The sequence below is a fragment of the Pinus tabuliformis genome, chromosome 7 (assembly GCF_031772625.1).
Source record: "Pinus tabuliformis cultivar Carrire ecotype Pingquan chromosome 7, CPIR1, whole genome shotgun sequence".
NCBI lineage: Eukaryota > Viridiplantae > Streptophyta > Pinopsida > Pinales > Pinaceae > Pinus > Pinus tabuliformis.
Genome location: NC_142293.1, coordinates 1,378,458,838 through 1,378,483,304, shown reverse-complemented (window position 1 = coordinate 1,378,483,304; position 24,467 = coordinate 1,378,458,838). Strand labels below are relative to the sequence as shown.

Sequence of the window (24,467 nt, the reverse complement as noted above, 5' to 3'; positions counted from 1 at the left end):
GATAAAAGTTAAAAAGCGATAAAATTTGAAAGTGAAACCTGGAAATCATGAACATTGGTCGGGCTGACGTGGGATCTTGCGGTGGGTGAATAGTGTTATATCATTAAATGCATAGATACAGAGGAGTATAAATTCCAGATTCACAGACAATAAAAAGGACATTTAAACCATACGAATACGAATTTGCAAGTCAAGGACAATTGCAATGATGGGATCGAAGGCAATTTTAATAAAGATGTTACATTCATGACTGGTGGAGATTACTCGTAAGCAAAATAAACCATAAAAAATGTAAGTGTTTATGGAATTTAAATAGTTAATTAATGTTAGTATGTACAATCAAATGTGATGGTACAACTATATAATCATTGCAAAATAAGGGGTAAGCCAATAAAATGTGAAATAAATATATTCAAACAATATCAAAAAAAAATAAAATTCAATTTTTAATGTTAAACTATGGAGAAAGATGGATTTTTTTTTTGGGTCAAAACAAACTAAGAGTTGGTCAAATAAAAAACTGAACACAATATACACTGCTGCGACAGGTATAATAAATCTATTAAGTGAAGTCTTTGATACATACCACCCGTATACGTATATATCTATATACATAATTAAAGGAAATAAAATATAAATTTAATTTAATTGATTTAATTAAGTAAATAAAAGAACTTATTTAAATATTTAATAAAGTGAATTATTAAAACTACAAATAAAACAATGAATGCATTCATGGGACATTATATTAACTAAACAAGACCAAATAAACATAAAATAGCACTTATGAAATTAAAAAGGAAATAATAAAGGTGATGAGTCACGTAAGATATAAATACACTTTAAACATAAGGGAGACAAAGAGCCTAAGGCATTGCAGGTGGCAAGTAGTAAGGAGGAGCCGAGAAGATATTGTGCAGGGGCGGTGGAGAGATGGGGACGGTTGAATGGAGCACATAAGGGGTTGAGGAGACCATAACAAGGGGAACACGTTTTTTGTTTTTACAAAGAGGAAGAATTTTAGAACGAATTGAGCTTTCATTGTTCTTGAAATTTTGGGCATGGGGGTCAGAGTACCTCGAATTTGAAGTACTTTGGAGTCTGGTACTGAGAATGTGCCCAGTTTGGCAGGGAGGTTTTGATCGTTTAGTAATAGGAGCGAGAGCCCAACAAATCAAAAGCATCTTCAACCACAGAAACCCCATGTAGGTACTCAAACTCAAATTGATAAATTCTGATATTCTGAATGGTTATACCCTGGTAAAAATCTGAAATTTAGGGCTTTACATATTGGTAAAAATCTGAAATTTAGGGCTTTACAAAGTCACCCCGGGATCACGCCCATCCCCAGCCTGGGCCACACCAACCCTAAGCTGACTGAGTATTTTAGCATGTCTTCTCCCCCTAACGCAGGGCACACCACCCTATGATGTTTGATCCTGGGTCGCCTTGCTAACGAGGCCCATCCTCAACTGGTTGTGCTCATAAAACTTAACTTACCTAAATAACTAATTCAAATCAATTAATTATATCAATATTTTTAATTAATAAAAAAATATAAATTAATTACAACAATACTTTTTTGTTAATAAAAAATAAATTATATCAATATTTCTTAATTAATAAAAATTATAAATTAATTTTTAATTAATCAAAAAATAAATATTTAAGGACACTGTACAGTGCAATCTTTAGAAATGATTCTTGAGCAATAAAATTGATAATGTTTGAAAAATACATCTTTTACTAATTTAATTTGTAAGGTTTTTAAAAGATTGAATATACATGGCTGAAGCCATGCCTTCGAGGACATTTGCTGGCGAAAAACATCAGCATTTGCAATGACAGATCTCGTACTCTCTCTCCATCCCACTGTTGCTTCCAAATTTAATCAAACAGAGTGCCTATACCCACACAAACTCAGGCTTGGCCTTCGGGTAATACTTATAACCATCCATTCTTATACATTCCTTTCTCTGCATCTTAAGAACCTCGAAGAAAGTACTGATAGAATTGTTAAATTACATGAACCAGGCTTCGGAATTTCGTGTTCTACCATCTACATATGTTGGGAAACCATGTTTAATTCATCTTCGCGGCCACAGTTCAAGGATTCAGGCTGTAACACGGGCGCCAGTTGCAAGAATATCTAGAAGTATCCGAACAGCGCATTTTTGCATATTGGTTACTGTAATGTATTTTCAGATGCAATGGTTTTTTTAATAAATATTTTTGGGTGTTTTCAGTTCCATCTGTTTTGGACCGGGAGCTTCGTGTGGTGCTTGAATTGGCCAGTGATGCCGAACTTTGTGAGCTCTGTGATATTTTATATGGCCAAAGGTCAGTTATACTGCATTAATTTTGTTTTTATGCTGAAGCAAGTGAATGTACATGACTCTTTTTCTTCTTGGTCCAGGGTCTTGTGAGACCTTATCTGGATTTATCTAGCAGGGTTTTGCAATTTTCTCTGTTTTTAAGTACTGGAAAAATATAGAGTACATATATTTGCTGTAATGATTAGACGGTGTTATTTGTATAGGATTTTTTTTGTTGGAACACAATATAGGTCAAATACTGGTCTGCAACGATCAATGGGGGAGTTGGGTTTCAATCACTAAAGGGTAGTAACTGAAAGAATCAAGAAGTGGTGGAAAAAGGCCTGAAGCCAAACCAGTTATATTCACATAATGATGTACAGCAAATAGTACAATAATCATAACCACCTTATAATGATTAACCCACAGACGTAAGCAAGCACAAGTGGTGGAAAAGTTTCTGACAAAACCAATCATATTCACGTAATGATGTACAGCAAATAGTACACTAATCATAACCACCTTATAATGATCAACCCTCACACATAAGCAAGTACATAATACTTGGGATAAAGACTATATCCCAAGATACACATGAAGGTGTTCTAAGACTTAGGATTAGGAGTGAACCAAAAGGCTAACAATCTCCCCTTTAATCAAAGTCCATGCAAGTGCGCCACTAGGCAACAAAGACTATTGCAGAAGCTGGTAACATCTTCAAATCTTGAACTGGATACCCATGGTTTGAAAAGTCACGAGTCTCGATGGAGATTGCTTGAAAAGCCATGGAAAGTGGATGCCAAACCAAGTTTGTAAATCTCCTATGTAACGAATGAGCCAAATAACCTATAACCGTTCACTACGTGAATCAAAACTGATGAAAGCAAACCCTGATGAGAAGTGAATTGGCTGTAAGTCTAACGCATTCCAAATCTTGAAAATGCCCAACAATGCAATATGTCAAGCAAAAATGTAGAAGAATCATTTGTCCTCTGCTAAGTCAAAAGACCATCCCTATAGAGTTTGAAGACTATCAAGTTAGAAAAGATGTTCAGAAAACTGCTCTTAGGCATTGTCATATAAAAAATCTATCAATAATCCAGTTGACAGAAAAAGGTGTCAATCAACATCCCAATCTTGTATCCTGTAAAAGATATTTGTGAAAAGCCTACAAATGTTTCAACAAGGAGTGAATCATACGCGTGCTAAAAACTAAAACTGCTGAGAAGTAAACTAGGTAATCTGTTAGTATTGCCTCAAATCCTAAAACCAATATGTTGATAAAAATGTCAAGCAATCATGCAAGTCACAAGTCCATAATAAATGATTGAATCTTATTGAATAATCATGCTAGTCACAAATCCACAATAAGTGAATGAATCCTATCAAACAATCATGTAAGTTACAAACCTGCAATAAGTCACTGAATTCTCAAATGCCAAAATGTCAACTCATCATTCAAAATATCATTCATACTGATGTCATAAAAAATGTTGAAAATCCTCAATAACACAAAGAGTTCAACTGTCTCTACAAATGCCCTATATAAGTCAAACCAACCAATAAAAAAGAATCCTTGTCAAACTCAATGAATCCTCAATCGATCATCCTGAATATACCACAATCCTCAAGAATCCTAAGTAGACTCCAAAACTTGATCATCATCGATATTATCCCCTTTGTCAATTGAAAGGTGAGAAGCTTTGGGACCTATAAATCAGCAACATCAACGTACCCCCCTTGAAAGTAGAAAAGGGTAACCAAAATTTCTTTGAGTGGAGTTTGAAGATTTGGTCTTCAATCCAAAGGACAACTTCAATTGGGCCCTGGTCATGCCCTAAATCACCAGTTCCTCACTAAAAACATTCATAGCCATTTGCTATAGGAACTTCTCCAAATAAACATGTTTGCACCCATGTATGAATGCGAGGGTAAGACCATTCCAATGTCTTGGCTTCCAAATTCTAGTGCCTAGTATACCTAACCATCCATAATTTCCCTTTTTTTTAATAAACCTTCTTTTGCTTTCAATACCTTTTTAAAAGGTGGTTTGTCTTCCCATAAATATTGCATGGGTTAAGATCAAAACATTGCAACTCCTTATGGCGAATTTGGTGATGGTGTTGGCATTGTTTAGGGACTTCATCAAATTCTTCATCATCACCCAACCTATCATCATCACTTGCATCATCACTAACATCCTTAACCTCAAGTTCCTTATTTCGAGTTTCAACTCCATCATCAACTATGTGCAACTGCAAATCATCATCAAGAAACCCTACACTCACAAACTTAACTAGTTTATAGTAATTAGGAATATGAAAGAAGTCAGACTCATTCTTTTCATATCCTAAGCTATATTTGTTCCTCTTGGATTGCCACTCTTCGTAAGGTTTGGCAGTTTTATCTTTGTTCTCAAACTTATCCTCATCCTCTTTAGTATCATCATCCAATTCATTTTCTATCTTCTCAGTGGCTTCATCCAATTCGTTTGTGTGATCTGTAGTTGTATGATATACGAGGTCTACTTGTTCATTATCAAAATGTGTTAAAATTGGCAACTAGGGCCAAATTTCACCTTGGGACTACTCATTTGATGGAGATGATGATTGCATTGGATTCCTCTTTTCGAGAGGTCCAAGATTGGTGGTCCGACTTACCTCCTGGCCAAGTTCCTCGCTACAAAGTTGAGACCCTTGGTTGGGCAGACTGAGTCCTTTGTCAAAGACTCAGCTTCTTTTATTGAGGATCTTAAGAGAATTAAGCTTGAGCCCGAGGACATTCTGGTAAGTTTCGACGTGGTCTCTCTTTATACCTGTATTCCTATCAATGAGGCCATAAAGGTAATCAATAAGCTAACTGACCCTGATACGGCTAAGTTAGTTGAGCTTTGCCTTACCTCCACCTTTTTCAGCTTCGAGGGAGAATTCTATGAGCAGACTTGCGGAGTTGCCATGGGCTCCCCCTTGTCCCCTGTCGTCGCCAATCTCTTCATGGAGGAGTTTGAGTCTAAGGCCTTGGCCTCCTCTCGTCTCTTACCGAAGCTTTGGAAAAGATTCGTTGATGACACTGGTGTTCTCTGGTCTCATGGTCCTGACGAGCTTGATCGTTTCTTCAGTCACCTAAATAACCAGTCCGCCGCCATTAAATTCACGATGGAAAAAGAAGATAATGGTTGTCTTCCGTTCTTGGATGTTCTCATCTCTAAGAAGGTGGATGGTTCCTTTTCTCATCAGGTGTTTAGAAAGAAGACGCATACTGAACAATACTTGCATGCGTCTTTGCATCATTTCCCCGCTCAAAAGTTAGGGGTTCTTAGCACGCTTGCCACACGTGCTGTTAGAATTTCGGATGAGGAGAGCCTGGAAGCAGAAAAGGCTCATCTCCTAGATGTCTTTGAGAAGAATGGTTACAATAGGCACCTAGGTCAAAAAGCCTTCTTCAGGGCCAAGAAGGAGCCTTCAATCCGAAGAGTCCCTAAAGACCATAACCTGGGTGTGAACCTTCCTTACATCCAAGGGACCACAGATAGGATTGCGAGGGTTCTGAGGAAGTACGATGTGCCCGCAACTTTTAGACCTCTCCGCACTATCCGTAGCTCCCTCAGGTCTGTGAAAGACCCGATTGACCCTAAGGACATGAAGGGCGTCTATGTCATTCCCTGTTCCTGTGGGACCCCTTATATTGGTGAGACTGGTCGCTCTATCAATCAAAGGATTAGTGAGCATTCGGCTGACTTAAGACATGGTAGGACCAAGTCCTCAGCCCTAGCTGAGCATGCAGGGAAGACTATGCATCATGTTTGTATAGAAGATGCTCAAGTCATTGCCAAAGTTGCGCAGTTTCACCATCGCAAATTTAGAGAGGCCCTGGAGATTGAGAAAAGGCCGAACAATCTTAATAGGGATGATGGCTGGAAGATTAGCAGTTGCTGGGTCCCAGCCTTGGCTTCCTAGCCTCCTCATTCCCTTTTGTTAGGTCTTAGGGTTTCTGTCGTCCCTCGCCTCAAGTTCTGTTTTTGGCGGGTTTGTCATGGGGTGCAGGAGGAGTAATATGATATTAAGTAATTTCAGGCTAATTATGGTATTAACCTTATCCCAGGGGGTAGATTAAAGTTAGATTTTGCATCGATTTTTAATTCTTCTACCCCTTGTTATTTCCTTTAACTGATTTCCTATATATTGAATTAATAAAGATCCCCTTTTTAAAACTTATAAGTAATAACATAGTTAATTTTTAAAATTTTAATAATAAATATTGATTGTTTAATGAACATAAATTACTAAATTAATTATAAGAGGTGTAATGATAAACAAGAAATTATTAGAAATATATGATATAATATTAAGTTAATGGATATACTATTTTTTGTACTTTGATTTACATAATAATGATTTATAATATTAGAATTATAAATTATTAAGTAAATATAGATTATTAATAAACTAAACTATTGTATAAACTTAGTATTTTAGTTTCAAATAGGCCATTTAGATAATTAATAAAAATGATTTATTTGACCCTTAATTTTAATAATTATTATTAAATAAATACATAGTTACCTATTGTAACTTTATAATAATAATAATTTAATACTATTTATTGTATTTAAATTATTTGGGAATAATAATAAATATAGGTTATATGTAGTTATAATTTTATTAATGACCTTTTTGTTTAGTTTACCATTATTTAGTTACCATTGGACCCTTTAATTTAAACAATTATTATTAAATAAATACCAAGTTACCTATTGTAACTAAATTCTAAGTATAATAAGTAATTTAATACTATTTATTTATATTTAAATAATTTAGGGTTAATAATAAATATAGGTTATTTAATAAATTCGAAGATATAATGACCATTATATTTAAAACAATAAATTTATTATATTATTAAATTAACTTCTATTAATAATAAAATCAGTGGTTTGACTTTGATCCTCAGGTCAAATTTAGCCGTTGTAATATAACCGTTGGAGTCTCTGCACACTCTATTTAATCAGCTAAGCCAGATCAGTTCTTCAACTTGTCCTGACGATGAACCACACTGGTTGGTTCGAAACGCGTCGACAAAAGATTGATCATGTGATTTTGCCGAAGATTATCTAGACAGGTCCAAGATTGATATAAAGATCATCTCATTCGGACAAGCAGAAGTGTGATTTTGAATATATGCCCACATGTACAAATTGTTTAGGTCATCCTCATCATCATGTAGGCTCAAGAATCCCAATGGATGTGTCTCTTCACCCACAACGAATTGTATAAATACAAGAGACCTCACACCTCATTTGGCACATTCATCACTCACACATTCTTCTCTCTCTTCATCTGATTGGTTTGTACAACATTGGGCAGCTTCTCTCTCACACAAGTGTGGCAAGAAGGACGAGTTTCTGGGTAGAATTGCAGACTGAAATTTTAGAGTTTTGGGACAGGTTTGACCAACGTTGACCGAAAACTTGTTGACTGAGTTTGACTGTGTTTTTGGAGTCAAAGTTTCTATTTTTCTAGGCCACATCTATGGGCACAAAAACTGAGAAATTTTGGGTTGTTTGACCTGCATTGACTTCAATGTCGACTGCAGAAAATTACAACAATTTTCTCTCCTTTGACCGAGCTGTTTTGGGCTGAATTTATCCTCCTGATCAGGCCGAGTTTGATTGAGGAAGACCGAGTTGCTTTGAGGGTGATTTGCTGCTGTTTTGACCAACGTTGACTTTATGGTTAGGGCTGAAGTTTGACTGTAGTTGGCTGTAGAAATTTACAAGGTTGTTTTGACTTTATATTGGGCAAGTCAATTTTGTTGATTTTTGGTAGCATCGGATGTGCTCTAAGCCTCAAAATTTGCAGGGAGGCTTGGACACATGTATTCCACAATACCCAAAAATCGTTTTGGGAAATTCCACCTGCAGATAGTTTTATTAAAATAATTAATTATTTTAATGGGTGTCGAAGTCTAAACTTAGGAAATTAAAATAATTAAAGGGTATTAATCAAATTGTGGGTGAAAATTCTAGAAGAAGACGGTGATCAAGCCAAAATGTTATGAGCCATTGATTAGAATCTAATTTGGGCTGTTGTTTCTCAACTGAAGTATTATAAAAGGAGGCTTGATGGGCATTTGGAAAACACATCAGTGAGAGATCAAGAGATCGAATTTCTTAGAGAGGGCAACACAACAGTTGCTAGAGAGAAGATTGAAGTGATTTCTTGCAGTGAGGGGCAGGGATAGTTCCGGTTGGAGAGTTTCCTGATCCGGGAATACATCGCAGAGGAGGCAGAGTGAGATCCAGAAGAGGCAGTGTAGGCTGATGTAGAAGCAGTGCAAAGCTTGAGAGGAGATCTGTATTTTGCTGGAGAAGTCGAGTTTCGGAGCCAAAAGCCGGGGTGTGAGAGCGGGAGGGCAGAAGTCGAAGTCTCAGAGGCAAATCGATCTGCAGAAGGAGTGATGCAGTCCCCAAAAGTTGTGACGCAGGGCCTATGCAGTGACTACACAAAGGCAACAAGGGACTAGTCATTCTATGGCTGGATCAGTCAGGATCACCAGTGACAGTGTGAGGTATATCTTGCTCATCTCTCTATCAGTCAGATTCTCTGTATTGGATAGCCAAAAAAGCATCCAAAGATTGTATTCAAAAAACTACTGCTTAATAATACAGATCCTTAGTTGCTGCACCGGTTTTCTTGCATTGGTTTTTTCTGGGGACATTTGTCCAAAAATAACGGTGTAATGTGTTGTGTATTTCTTTCTTGCTCAGTTTCTTGTTTTCGCATATAATTTTAATTGGTGAAGGCTGTAGTGTATTAGTTTTGGTATTTGTTGTAGGAAGCAGTAAATAATTTGTTTAGTAATTAGCAAATAGAAGGAACTTAATTAGTTGCTGCAAATTTGACTTTTGTACTCTCTCTCTCTACTGAACTTTTGATTTAATAATAAGAAGAATTGATCAAAGGGTTTTCCCCACATTGGGGTTTTTCCCTAGCATCCGCCAAATCTGGTGTTCTCTTCTCTTGGCTTGTCTTCTGCATTTTGTTTTATGTTCTATTTGCTTTTACTATCAATGTGATTATTGTGATTGCTATTGGAAAGTGGAAATTGATGTTGGGCTACTAAGGAACATTGAAGTAAATTGTGCTAAGCATAGAACATACCGTTGTTAACTAAAATTAACATGGTATCAGAGCCTAGGTGAAGACAAAACCAAAGCAAGGGTGAGAAAAACAATCACTAAGGAAAGCTGTTGGACAAGAATATTTCAATGACGACTTCATCATACTTCAAATCCGAGGACAAGCTCAAGGACAAGACTGACTATCATGCATGGAAGATGACTTTGGATTTGACTTTGGAATAGAGTGATGCTATGGACTATGTAAAGGGAAGAGTGGTGGAGCCTCCTTCAAATGCGCCCGTTGTTGCAAAAACAAAGTACAAGAAAGGTGAGGTCAAAGCTAAGAAAATTATTGTAGACTCCATTCAAAAGCATTTTGTTGCCTATATTTCTGATTTGGAAACATCTAAAGAGATGTATTATAAGCTAGTTGGGATGTTCAAAGTCAACAATGCAAATTAAGTCCTCTTTCTCAAGAACAATTTGAAAGACATCAAGATGGATAAAGGAGAGTCTATTCAATCCTACTTCATGAGGATTACCGAAATCAAGAATGATCTTCTATCTATTGGAGAAGTTGTTGGTGACAGGGAGCTCACTCTTATTGCACTTGGTGGTCTTACAAGAGCACGGGATGAGTTTAACACCACCATCCTCAATAATGACAAGATTTCGGGTTTTTATGAATTATTGGCTAGATGCACTCAAGAAGAAATAAGGATGATGGACAGAGATAAGCTCTCAAATGGAAATGATCCTATTGCTTTCTTTGCTCATGCTAAGGAGGAAGAACAATGATGGTCCAAGGAAACAAGGTCAATGATTTAAGTCGGGATTCAAAGAAGGAAGAAAAGGAAGATGCTACAATTGCAATAGGTTTGGCCACTATGTTAAAGAGTGTCCTCACAAGAAAGATACTCCAAGGGATGATGACAACAACAACCACAACAACTACAAATGCAATGGCAATCAAAAGAACAACAAGTTCAACAACAAAGGAAAGAGGAATGCTCCCGCTGCTCGATATGGAAATGATTGTCCTCCCAAAAGACCAAGAAATTCCAGGTATGTGGAAAGTAATGCTGTATAAAAAAAAATGAATTTTATCTTATTTCCACTTTATCTATTGCCTCCTCCGGATACATTGGATCATTGGTTGATTGATAGTGGAGCCTCAAGGCACTTCATTGGATATAAAGAGGGGCCCTCTCAAATTTGGTTGAAAAGAAGAGTAACGTACAAATCATACTTGGAGATAATGCCACCTATCCCATAAAAGGAATAGGTACCGTCACTTTTCACTTGAATCAAGGTCAAACCATCATCTACAAGAAGTATTGTATGTGCCCGATTTGAAGAAGAACCTCGTATCTATTTTTGCGATGGAAGATAAAGGTTTCAAGGTAGCATTCATTGATGGAAAGGTACGTTTTTGGCAAAGAAACCCTAACGATGCATTTACACTTGGAATTAGGGTTGATGGTCTTGTTACCCACCATTTTGTGGGTAATATCCCTAGGAGATTTTTTTTTTCTCCAATATGGTCCTCAGCTGGGAGCTAACAGCCCCTTGTAACCACTAGTTAGCTCATTGTTTCTCCGCCATTTGAGCCAACCATGTGGTCCCTTGCCTATTTGCCATGATCATATGTTTGAAGGTGGGCCTCTCGAATCTAAAGGTATGCCTTGTCATTTGGAAATTGAGTAGTGTAGTTTGCTTATCATGGACACTTCTGGGCATGGATTAATGGGGGAATTCGGCAGAAAGAATGGAATAGGTTTGTGCTCTTGTCCCCTAGCCCCCATTTAGGTATTAACATTGGATTCTAGTCTCGTAGGATCTCTTTTACTAACCATTTGGCTCTAGGGATGGTATTTCATGGGAAACCCCAATTTTGGTTACGTGGTCCCGCTCCCTTATCCGCTTATATTACCCTCTTTCCATTTATTATTACTCGATTCATCATTTCTCCCACTTGAGTCCACATTCCTCCACTCGGTCCACATATGGTTAGCATGCCCCTTCCCCTTGCCCACACCTTGGGTCATGGCTTGGAATGAAGTCTAAACGTTGATGCAGCTAAAAAGAAAGATAACAACATATATGGTCACATTCAATAGGAAAATGGACCACAAAATGTAAAAGATGGTCGGGACAAACACATTTAGCACGTGGGCAAAATCCTATACTTGAGCTCTACCCCATTATCATGGCCATCACCCTGGTTCCTACAGGTTCTATGAGCCTCCTTCATCATATAGGAACCCATGGTTGTCCCAACCCCTGGTGAGCAATGAACCGCCCCACCTTACAAGGGGGATATTCACTGCTATATCTTATACATTATGCTCTTACCCCTTTGAGCCCCGAGCAGTTAATCAAAGAAAATCATAAAAAGTCAAAAGACATATAAAGAAGGGTGGAAAAATCAAGGCTAGGGCACCTCATGTACACGATTGCTCCTTCCCACACATTATAAACCCAAGTGTGGGCTCCCCTCTTATTAGCTACCCTTGCACCCCAGCATGTGACCCAGGGCTGCCCCTTCTCATTCCCTACTTCATTCACCTATTTGTCACATGCCACCACCTTTTGAAGGGTGTACCTTGACTATATTATCCCCTTTAGAAGTAGAAACCACCTAATAGGATTATTGGTTAACCCCATTTGAAGTTTAGAAGACATTGGCACACCCCGAAGCCCATTATGGAAGAGCAAGCCATTATGAAGTCCCCACCTGTGGTCCATGATTAGGTAAGCTCATTTACTCGATTTCTCTAATGACTTGTTGTACTAGAAGGCTAGGGGATGCATTGGATCTTATGCAGGATTGCAGATGGTTTCCATTTCGGGTTTGGTCTCGGGGTCCTAATCCTCCAGAAGGCTACATTGGCGCATGTAGGGCGAGCGTTGAGAACCATGGGCCTCCACAACAACAGATTGCACTCCATGGATCCCCACAACCATTCAGAGATTGCTCGTGGTTCACTTATTGGACGAGGATGATGCATCTGATCCATCATGCCTAGCTGGCCCTAGATCTACACCATACACTTGGCAGATGATCCAGGACTTGTACGATGATGTGGCATCATCTACACCATCATCCTAGCCCTTACAGGCGATCTACAAGCATCTTTGATTTGTTTGGAGACCCATGAGGGCACTTGTGTGCCCCCACATGTCATTTGGAGCATCATGGGTTATTACAAGGGGCCAACCCCTTGTCCACTGCTTTTGAGGGTCCTATTTTTCATTGTGGCACCCATGGACCTCATTAGGGCTCTTAGAGGGCCCTACAACATGCATAGATTATTATTTGACCTCTTAAGAGGCTTACTTTTTCATTTTTGAGCTAGTTTGGTGGGCTTGTCACCGAGAAGTAGTTTGAGATATTTTCGGAAAGTAAATCTATTTTTGGAAAAGTAATTCTGTTTTGTAATTCACTTTAGTAAAAAAAGTGAAACCCTTATATTTAGCAATTGAGTCCAAAATTGTATCTCATGCATGTCTTAGAATAGGAGAAATCCGCTGAAACTATATAGATAGGGCAAGGTCGAGGCTTTTAACACTCACACTTGAGAAAAAGAGAGAGAAAGAGTGCAGGCAGCTAGGGAAGAGGCATTCTTGGGCAACACACAGTTCGAGACAACAATCAGTGCAATCATATCAACATGTTAGTATATGCCATACAAGTTGTCGTGCAGGTCATACAACACTTTCTGTTGTTTTTGGTTTCTCAACAGGTTATACAAGCTCAATTCAAGGTGTTTTTGGTATTTGCGCAGTGTTGTTTTTTGGACATAGCATGTGGAGGTTTCCTCGTAAGTTTTTTTCGAAGGAATGAAAAATTGATTTGAAGGAGTAATTACCTTTGTATGTGTGAAATTAATTTGTATACTATAAAGTAGCAATACGTCACCCTTCATTAATCTTCAAAGATTGGATACACAAGGGAAGCTCAACATCATCATCTCCAAGCTCCTACAATCTCCTTCATTCCTTCACCTTCTTCACTCTCTAACACCAAATTGCCAATTACCTTTGAAATGGAAAGAAATTCCATCTTATATAAAGTGAGTTAACTTTCTCTTTCAATAAAATACCTTATCTTCCTAACTAACTCCATGACAAGTCAACAAATCGTAAAATATTGGAGTAGTTAGATCTATGGTTGACAATATCAAGGTATGTGATTGTTAGCCTCTTCAAGAAAGTCGCTCTTATGCAAAAATAAGCAACGATATGCAACAAAAAACTCTAAGAGGGGATGCACCATCAAAAAATAGGTATTATACCAAGTCAAATGTTAAACGGGTCCACATAAGATAATACAAGATAATTTTATTAATGTTTAACTAATGACCAAGAAATAGGGAAAATTTTAAGGATAAAAATTTATCTTAAAGTTTAGTAACCTTGACGAGTCTCACTAATCTAATATGCAAAATGTAAAATCTTTGATGATATTTCTGTAAAAATGTTCAAATTTTTAATGATTTTATATAGTCTCTATAAAATTTTGATGATATTATAAAATTTGGGTGAATCATTTTTAGAAAAAATGGAAATAGGCTTTTTTGTTGTTGTTGGAAAAAACAATGAAAATAAGCCCACTTGTGAATATTAGCCCCTAAAATTTTCCTTGCCAAAAAGGTAGTCAATGCAATGAAAAAAGAGTACAATTAGTATGAATACAATGTGGGTGTGTAAGCACAACTCCTAGAAAATGTTGATAATAACTTAAATAAAGAAAGAAACTAGTAGTATTGTAGCGATACCATAGGACGATACAAAATAATCAATAACCTACCAAGAAAGAATGAGTGAGATAGGAAGATCTGGAAATGGAGCTAAAGATGTCAAGGGCTCTTAAGTTTGATTATCGATGGCAAGGGACGCGAACTAGGCACCAACTTGTTATTGAAGTGCCCTGGAACCAATGGTGGTTTCGCTCGTATGATCCTAGAGGGGATGTAGGAGTGAGGGATACTCCTAGCATCCAAGGTCAAAAGAAAGAAACTTTAAATAGATCTCTGGCTGCTCCTGTGGAACTAGGAGGTATTCAGATGGGCCGGGGGTGCCTTGCTCTGGAGCTATGTGGAGTTGGTCTTTTTGGTGCTTTTGAGGACATTTGAATTGATGTATGGGTCAACATCAGCGAATTGGTCTTGATGATACCCATCGAGCCCCTAAAGGGAGAGGTTGAGAAGAGACTTGAGATCTCACCCTTCTATTGTTTGGTGCATCCTAAACCTCTGCTCATCTCTTGTGGTTCTAATGTGATTGACCCACATGAAAGTATGAGGTGATCATCCTAGTCATCCTAAGGCGGGGCATTGTGTGCAGGAATTGAGACCTTTGGATGAAAATCTCCCTTATGAAGAGGCCTAAGCACCGCTGGTCCTTGTACTTGAAGAAGGTAGAGAGGGAGCCTCTTGAATTTTGATATAGTTAGTGATAACTTCCTTTGATCTCATATTATATGGGGCATCTAAAAATGAGGTGCATCTCTGTCTCTTGCTTATGTAGGTGGCACATTTGAAAGATCCTATCCAACTTTGGTATATGGTGGTCAGTGTTTATCCAGAGTCTATGTGAACCAACTCGAAACTGTCCCTATGGGATCCTAAGCGAATGCATCCAATGTTCGCATGTGTAAGGGGGTGGACATAGAAGTTGCCTTGTAGGAATGGATGCATGCAAAATATATTAAAATACTCTTCAACCTAGGAGGATGTTCTCAAGGGTCTACCTAGAAGAGTTCAGAGAGCGCACCCTCTAAGGTTATCCCAACAAAAAGTCATCCCAACAAAAAGTGCGAAAATATCTCAAGAGATACTAATCCAATCCAAGTGATGATGAGAGAAATGAATCACCTCTTATCAATTTATACCATCTCTAATGAGTTCGATTTGCCTAATTGCCTTAACTAAACCCCAAATAATAAAATAATGTGCAATAATAACATCCCTTGGTGACAAGCCCACCAAGATAGCTCAATAACATAAAAATAAGCCTCTCAAAAGGGCAAAATAATCACTATAATGAGTCATTGGGCCATTGAGAAGACCTAATGAAGTCCAAAGTGTGGCATGGTGAGATAATGGACTCCAAACATAGTGGACAAGGGGTTGACCCCTTGTTTCTCAAGTAAGTCACATGTGGTGCTCTCAAGTGGGTGTGGGGGCATAGGGCATCCTCATGGGTCTCCAAGTGGATCAATAATGCTTGTAAACCATCTGGAAGGGCTAGGATGATGACATAAGCCCTCCCTTTGTCTCCTGTAGTGAGACACATTCTAGTGTGGAGCCGGTTGGGCATGGTGAACTAGGTGCATCATCTTCATCCAAAGGGTGGGCAATCATTGAGTGGTGTTGGGTATCCATGAAGTACTGTCAGCTATGGTGGAGGCCCATTGCTCTCAGCGCTCACTCTACAAGTGCCAATGTGGCCCTCTGGAGGGCTTGGACCTCGTATAGGGAGACCAAACCCCAAATGGGGACCCACTTATAATTTTGCATAAGATCCTGTGTGTCCCCTTGCCCTCCAATACAACAAATCATTAGAATAATCAATTAAAAGAGCTTACAAATCATGGAATCAATGGCACTCTTTATGGTGGCATGCCCTTCCATAGTGGGCTTTGGCATGTACAAGTGTCTCCAAGCTCAATAAGGGGGTTAACCAAGGACCCTATTAGGTGGTTTCAGCCTTTAAAGGGGGTGACATGTCCATGGTACATCCATTGGGTGGTAGGTGACATGTGATATAGTGATGGAATGAAGTGGGGATCAAGGGAAGGCTCTAGGCCACATGTCATGCTACAAGGGTAGCTATGATGAGAGAAGCCCACACTTGGGTATATGCATGTAGTAGGGAGCAAATCCTGGTACATGAGTTACCCCAATGTTTGTCTTTCCACCCTTTTTCATATGCCTTTTTCCTTTGATTGATTTTTCTTTACAACTGCTTGGGGCTCCAGGGGATAAGAACATGATGTGTAGAATATAGCAGTAGGTACCCCCTTTTAAGGTGGGGCATTTCATTGCCCACCAGGGGTTAGGACAATCATGGGTTCCTTAATATGGAGGGGGCTCATCTAGGGCGCATAGGAACTAGGGTGATGGCCATAAATAAGAGGTAGAGCTCATGTTTGGCTTTTGTCTACATGCTAAATTTGTATGTCCCGACCATCTTTTGCATTTTGTGGGACATTTCCCGTTGAGAGTGGCCAAATTATGCTTTTTCTTCTGCATCAACCTTCGGGGCACCGTTCAAGGGCTGACCCAACATATGGACAAGGGGAAGGTGAGGCTAACCCTATGTGGACCCATATGGGAAAAATGATGAATGGGGTTAGAACGAGTGAAAATGGGTGATGTATATGGTGTCAAGAAGTGAGACCACGCTACCAAAATGGGGATTTCCCATGTTATGCCAGCCCTAAAGCTAGTGGCTGGTAAAAGATTTCCCACGGGACTAGGATACAAGGTTAACCACGGACCACCAAATTGGGCAGAGGAGACAAGAATACAGACCTAGCCCACTCTTTCCGCCAAATCCCCCCACCAATCCATGCCCAAAATGGTCCATGATAAGTAAGCAAAATCACCCAACTACACCAACGAAAAGTCATACCTTCAGGGTCGGGAGGCCCACCTTCAAACATATGATCATAACAGATGGGCGAAGGACCACATGGTTGGCTTAGGTGGTGGAGATAATGACACATCAATCTATCTGGTGGCTGCAAGGGACTGTTGACTGCCGACTGAGGAGCATCTAAGAGAAACTTTTCTTCTATACATACTACCCACAGGTAGTGGGTAACATCTGGCTCCAATTGGGACATGAACTATCGGAAAGGTGCACAAAGCTACTCGAACGAGAGGTCATGAGAACATCAACAATCTCTTCGTATCGCAGACCTGTTTAGCTGCACATATCAAAGACCAAGCACACGGGGCATCATGTTTTTGTAGTGTCTTATGATCACCCATGCTTAGTAATAGGCCACTAAAATCAATTAGTAAGTAAAATTTAAATAAAAGTTCAAATGCAATCTTAATCTAAATGCAGCTAATCTGGCATGATAATATCATATGATGCTAGTTCTAATGAAGAAAATCAGAATGCAATGCATCCTATCTACCATGCGTATTACATTGTACAAGTATTAAGTGTAATCATAGAGCCAATGCAACCAGGTCATCACTAGATCAACAAAAAAACATTTTTCCCAATGATTACTTATGCAGTAGACCCAAAAACACAAATGGGATGAATAACATGAGGGATTACGAGGGCGGGTGGTGGGAGAATAAGAAACCTATATGCCATGGAAAAGAACCCTGGAAGAAGGGAAAGACACCAACCGAGAGGATTGAATTTGATCCTCTAACCAGAAGATGGAAATGTCAATGATGAAATACATGAACCTCTGATGAAGAATTATGTTAGGTCTATCATCCTCAGGGTAAGAAGGAGCGAATGACTCAGACACATTTAGGATGATATTATTTTGGTTATTGGGAAAACAAGAAGTGGAATCATCATCGTATTTGGGGAAAAACCACGATTCCTGGTTTTTCATAGGGGAAACCAATTCCTCATCAAAACTAGGGGAATGAACCTCATCACAAACATCTATTTCCGGGATAGGGACATAATAAGGGGAGGAATGCTCAAACATGAAGAAAAACCCTTTATCTGTGGCATGGCTAAAGGAAGCATCTTCCTCAATCTCTTTTACATCAGAGTCATCAGAATTACCCATAATTTTGGAAGACTCTTATTTGATTGAATCATCTTGGAACATAAAGAAGAGACCCCTCCAATCACTAGGAAGTGATCCATAAGGGCCAACATTGTCATTCAGAAGGGGTGGAGCATTTTATTCTTCCTTGGACTCATTCTTATGGATTCAAGATGCTATGGGGCCTTCATTCTTATACTCATACCCAATTGCCAAATCATTATTTCCCAACAATTCTTCATTTGCTTGGTTATCTTGACTTTCCTCAAAATCATCTGTTATGAATTTAATTCATAACAAAATAAATAAATATAAATAATATAAATACCAAGTAATCAAGTAGCGATTATGTTAAATAGTCATTAAGTTAAGTGAAAAGGCATGTCTAAAAGACATGCCTAATCATGAAAGGTCACCTGCTAAGGTATAAAAGCAGGGCCTCATTGTAACACTCATATCACTTATACATTTTATATATATTAAATTATTATTATTAAATACCTTTTGTGTATTTTTACATTCAAGTCTCCAAGCTATCAGTTTTCTTGCATTAGTGTCAGTTTTTATGCTTCAGTGGTATCGGAGCCATGGTGCAAAATATAATGATGCGAGTCTTTGAACATTGTTTGCCGCACAATATGCCATTACGTTCACGTCCTGAATTCGTGGAGCAGTTTGGTAAAATTCAAGAAGCATTTCAGTGTTTAGAAAAATCATTTGCAGAAGTTAAAACATGTCGAAGGAAATCAATAATAAGGTAGTTGATAGCGACAGTGAAGGAACTAAACAAGGTGAAGCATTAGATAATTATAATGTTGAAGATGAAACTAATGTAGATCAAGATGATGATTTCGATGAAGCTGGTCTTGATATGGATGAGAATGACATAGGTCAAGATGATGATCGAGATGAAGATGATGTGGACGAGGACTATCTTTAGGAACAAGAAGATGAACAATATCATAACAATGAAAAATGTTCTAACATGGAAAATTTTGAACATGTTGGATTAGGATCTTCTCAAGGTGACATGGATGATAATCAAACATCCAAGCATTATGAAGCTAGTAATGGGGTCAATCAATCACTTCCACTTGTGAAATCAAACTACTCTCCACATGTACACAAGTTGTTTCGTCTTGTCGATAATTCATAATATATCTCAGAAAGTTCCATCTGGTGTTCCCACGCTAATATTATGTTGCTTCAATGTACAAAAAGTCTTTGGTTGTGGAGTACTCCCTTGAAGAAGACTGCAAGTAATGGAACTGAATACAATCTTTTGCTTCAGGATACCAAAGGAATTGATTCCTATGATCAAACTGGTATATATAGTGCACAAATATTTTCCTTGGCAGTCCTGTTGTCAAGCATGTTCATTCATAATCAGGTGGGGGGCATTAATGAAGCTGCTCTAGATCAGTTGTCTCTTGTTACAAAAATGACAAAACAAAGTAACCCAGACGGGTGGCTCCGAAGGGGTGAACTAAAGTCCCCGGAAGCAGAAGAAATCGTGGTTATGAAATGTTTGGAAATGCTTCCAGACCTAAGCATGAGCAGCATAGGGTGCCTAGAGATTATGAGGGTGATTAAACACAGTGGTTACATGGACTTATTATCATACTACAAAGCTCTCTTGCAGAACACGTTGTTGTGACAGAAGGAAAGCCATGTATTACCTGCATTATTAATGATATTTAGTGTTTTGAAAAATGTTTTATTTCGTACAACACCAGTTGGGTGTGGGAAATCAACGAATTTCTATGTCTGTGCAAAGGAACATAGTTTTGATGCTTCCCTTGAAGAGCATTCCTTTTTGATCACTTATATGCGATTTCAACCTCGTCTTGGCACGTACCTCGCTGAATGCGTTGCGCTGTGGACACAACACTGTCAGCCACCATGGAGAACAACCTTCCGCAAACAGTCGACATCTCCCTGGCTCCTTAGTAGTTGATGTTCTGTGGCCGCCGTCCTGTTCTGCTGCTGCTGCCGTCCACTGCTGTTCTGCTGCTGCCGTCGTCCACCGCTGTCCTGTGCTGCTGCCGTCCACGCCACCGTGGACCAGCCTTGCTGTTCGTAGGCTCCCCCGCATCCGTTGCCCTTCCACACCACTGCCTCTATCCACCCTCTCAACAGTCGACTCTCCACTCCGCTCGCAAGCCGGAATCTTCCGCGACACCGTTCCGACACCATTCCTTTCCGCAGCCACCTCGAGTCTCGACACCCACTGTTCGACATTCGTGCTCTTGCTATCCACGCTGTCACTGTTCCACATCTGTCCCCTCTGCTCTATCACCAACCAGCCATTGCAATCTTGCTCTTCGCTACACGTTTAATCGATTATCAATAATGTATCGTCGGTCTACGTTTAATCGATGGGTCAACAAGCGTGATTCATCGCATCTATTCAATAGCGTTTTTTGTGAAACAAAAAAAAATCACGTTCTTTTTTGTGTTAATATGGTTTGGAACTATATTATATAGTTTTAATAAATTCGATTTATATATACTATATTATATAAATTTAATATAGTTATATATATTAATATATTTATTTAAAAAAAATAAATTATTCAAAAAAAAGTATTATTAAAAAAAAAATTAGAGTTAAAAAAAATAAAATTGATAACCGTGGACTCAATCAGAGTTACCAGCGAATTATAGAAGATGAGCTACCAATGATGTAGTCAAATGAAGAAAGTATTAGCGGTCAAGTGAAAAGAAGACATTCGTGGCAGATAAGAGATCAAGTCCTTTTATCAACAAGCTTTGAGGACAAAGCTTCTAAAGGAAGGGGCTATGTTATGAATATATTTCATAACAAAATAAATAAATATAAATAATATAAATACTAAGTAATTAAGTAGTGATTATGTTGAATAGTCATTAAGTTAAGTGAAAAGGCATGTCTAAAAGACATGTCTAATCATGAAAGGTCACCTGCTGAGGTATAAAAGCAGGGCCTCATTGTAACATTCATATCACTTATACATCATATATATATTAACTTATTATTATTAAATACCTTTTGTGTATTTTTACATTCAAGTCTCCAAGCTATCAGTTTTCTTGCTTCAGTATCAGTTTTTATGCTTCATCATCCTCATTACTAGGCAAACATGGCTTCTCTTCTTTCCTTTTCTCTTGGAGAACAATAGCTAAGGTATTTGTTACATGAGTTTGGTATAATGCTTCTAGGAGGAGAGCATTAGTAGGATTCTTGTTATATTCACATTTCATTTTATAGAGCTTCTCCTCTTGCTTGTTTAAATGGAAGAATAATTCCTTAGCATTATATTCCCTTACTAGCCCTCTGCATGACCTACTATATTCGTCCATTCTTTCTTGCAGGATTTGGTGGTTTTCACGATCAAACTCTTTGTCATTGTCGTCAGAGATGTTTCCCACCTCATTACCGTTGGTCTCCAATTCTTCCACTGATATTTGTTCATCATCCTTGCTTTCTCGGTCATCCAAATCCTCATCTCGGTAATGAGCCATACTTTTCTTTGATCTTGTGAGACAAAGAATTGAATGCACCAATATAATAAGCAAGCTTAGACAAGCGGTAACCTGTGGAGCTTTCTTCATATTCTTGCCATGCTGAGGAGGTTTGACCTGCTCTTGTTATAGAAATTGAGTATGAAGTCTTCGTTCCCATGCTTTATCAAATGATCACAAAGCTTAGCCCACAAATCCAATCTTTCCCATGGGGCTTGGACTTCTTCGGGGCTAATGTCATGCATACTTTCATTGACCATTTTTCATGATTTTGCATATAATTCCTAAATGGTGTTGCCAAGGTGAATAAAAATGCCTTGATAGATGCTTGCTTCACCCTACAAGCATTAACTTTGAAGTTCAATGAAGAACTAGGGCTTTGTTCTTCCAATGGAGTCACTAAGAACAATATGTGTTGATTTCTAGTAGCATCAGATGTGCTCTAAATCTCAAAATTTGCAGGGAGGCTTAGACACATGCATTCCCAATACCCATAAATCATTTTGGGAAATTCCACCTGGAGATAGTTTTATTAAAATAATTAATTATTTTTAAAGGGGCTCTAAGACTAAACTTAGGAAATTAAAATAATTAATGGGTATTAATCTAAACTGTGGGTGTAACTTCTAGAAGAAGACGAGGATCAAGCCAAAATGATCTAAACCATTGATTAGAAGTTAATCTGGGTTGTTGGTTGTCCAACAGAAAGATATAAGAAGAGGCTTGAGGGGCTCTTGGAGAACACACATCAAGTGAAGATCAGAAGATTGATTTTATGAAGTGGAGCAGTTGCCGGAGAGAATTTCAAAGTGATCTTTTGCAGTGAGAGTCAAGGATAGTAGTCGGTGAGGAGTTTTCTTGGGCCGGAAAGTACAAGGCAAAGAGGACAAAACGACTTCTAGAGAGAGGTTGACGCTGGCCCTCGCAGTGGTAGCGCAGAGGCTAGAGAGAGATCAAATTCCTGCTGAGGAAATCGAGTTTTAGAAGCCGAGAGCCAGGGTGTGAGACCAGGAGGCTGGAAATCGAAGTTTCTGGCTAGCAGAGGGTCCGAAAGAGGAGCAACGCAGTCCCTAGCAGAGGTGACGTAAAGACTACGTGGGGTTGACGCAGTTCTAAGTAGAAGCTGACGCAGAAGGGACACAAAGCCTTTATTCCAGCGAGATAAGAGTCATATTCTTCCAGTGACAGGGTGGGAGAATCTCACTACTTGTTTTGTCCAGTTTCTCTCTGTATAGGATAGCCGGTTGGGCATCCATGAAATTGTACTCAGAATTACTACTGCATAATAATAAAACCCTCAGCTGTTGCACTGGTTTTCCCACACTGGGTTTTTCCGGGGACATTTGTCCAAAAATAACTATGTAGATGTGTTGTATTTCTTTCTTGTTCAGTTTCTTGTTTCCGCTTATAATTTAAATGGTGTAGACTGCAGTGTATTAGTTTCGATATTTACTGTAGGAAACAATAAGTAACTTGATTAAGAAATTAACAAGTAGGAGAAACTTAATCAGTTGTTGCAGTAGAAATTTGGGCATCCAATTTTTCACATGGTATTAGAGCTGCAGGTGAAACAAGAGAGCAATGTCGGAAGAGCCCAGTGCTGAAGGAGGAAGGGAGTTCGAAATTCCTGCAGAGGCAGCAATTTGAATCCCCTAAGGGTTTGCGCAGTCAAGCCAGGAGGGCAAGATTTTTGTGGTAAATCTCTCTCTAAGTGAGTCGATAGAGAGGTAGGATTTCTAGATCGAAATCTGTCAGTGGCAGAGGGAGCAGCGCAACAAAAGCTTCAGCAAAGAGGGGTTTCTGGTGGGATGCAATTTTCTGCAGGCAGTTGCTGGGCAGAAAGACGTCAGAGGGAAGAGAGAGACACGATTGAGGGAATTCTTCCTTAGAGGACTTCCAACCAAGGAGTTTGAATTCTCACTCGTTGAGCAGTAGCGGAGAGGGGCAGATCTACAAGCTCCAGCAGGGAGTGCGTAGGCTAGTTTAGTGCTGCGCAGAGGAGAGAGGAGGCTATTCGACATTTTTGTTTAGCAGGGATGGCAGCTAGTGGACTGAGAGATCAGGATAGGTTGGATGGGACATCCAACTATGTGATTTGGAAGGCAAGGATGTCATGCCTTCTTGATGAGCATTTTCTCAAAATCTACGTCGACAACGTGGTAGTTGAGCCCACAGATCTAGATTTTCTCAAGAAGTACAAGGGAGAAATGGCGAAGACAAAGAGAATGATCCTCGACGGAGTGAAGGATCATATAGTCTGTCACATTGCTGGCAGAAACACTGCCAAGGAGATGTGGGATGCATTGTCGATGCTATATCAGGGATCTTCTAAGCAGCGGAAGATGTACTTGGAGCAAAAGATGAGGTCTATGCAGATGCAAAAGGGGGAACACATTGATCTGTTCCTTGCAAAGCTTCAAGACCTGAGATGAATTGGCAGCTGTGGGGTCAACACCTCAAGGTTTCGAGATGGTAAGACTGGCCCTAAATTCAATATTTGAGGAGTGGCAAGTCTTTGTCCAGAGCATCCTGGGCAAGGCGACTTTGCCAAACTGGGATGAGATGTGGGCAGCTCTTAAGCAAGAGGAGTTGAGGAGAGACTTGGTCAAGTGTAAACTTGATGGAAGTAGCAACAGTGGGTCGAAGCCCAAGGAAGAGGAAGAGAATGCAACCCTTGCATCTAAGGGGCAGCAGGAGCAATGGAAGAAGAAGAAAGATGTTTCGAAGATCAAATGCTTCAGGTGTGGTGAACTCGGTCTCTACGTAACAC

At 39.0% G+C, this 24,467-nt stretch overlaps 1 protein-coding gene across 1 annotated transcript in view; it reads left to right on the top strand.

Annotated features, from left to right (window-relative positions):
• Positions 1-1,763: 1,763 nt before the first annotated feature.
• The window catches only part of LOC149252760 (uncharacterized), a 261,286-nt gene continuing 238,582 nt past the window's right edge, over positions 1,764-24,467 (top strand). The window contains exons 1-3 of the mRNA XM_089459804.1: positions 1,764-1,937; positions 2,035-2,155; positions 2,247-2,340. Of these exons, the coding sequence (XP_089315930.1) occupies positions 1,842-1,937; positions 2,035-2,155; positions 2,247-2,340 (311 nt within the window). The 5' untranslated portion in view covers positions 1,764-1,841. The remainder of the gene's footprint in view (positions 1,938-2,034; positions 2,156-2,246; positions 2,341-24,467) is intronic.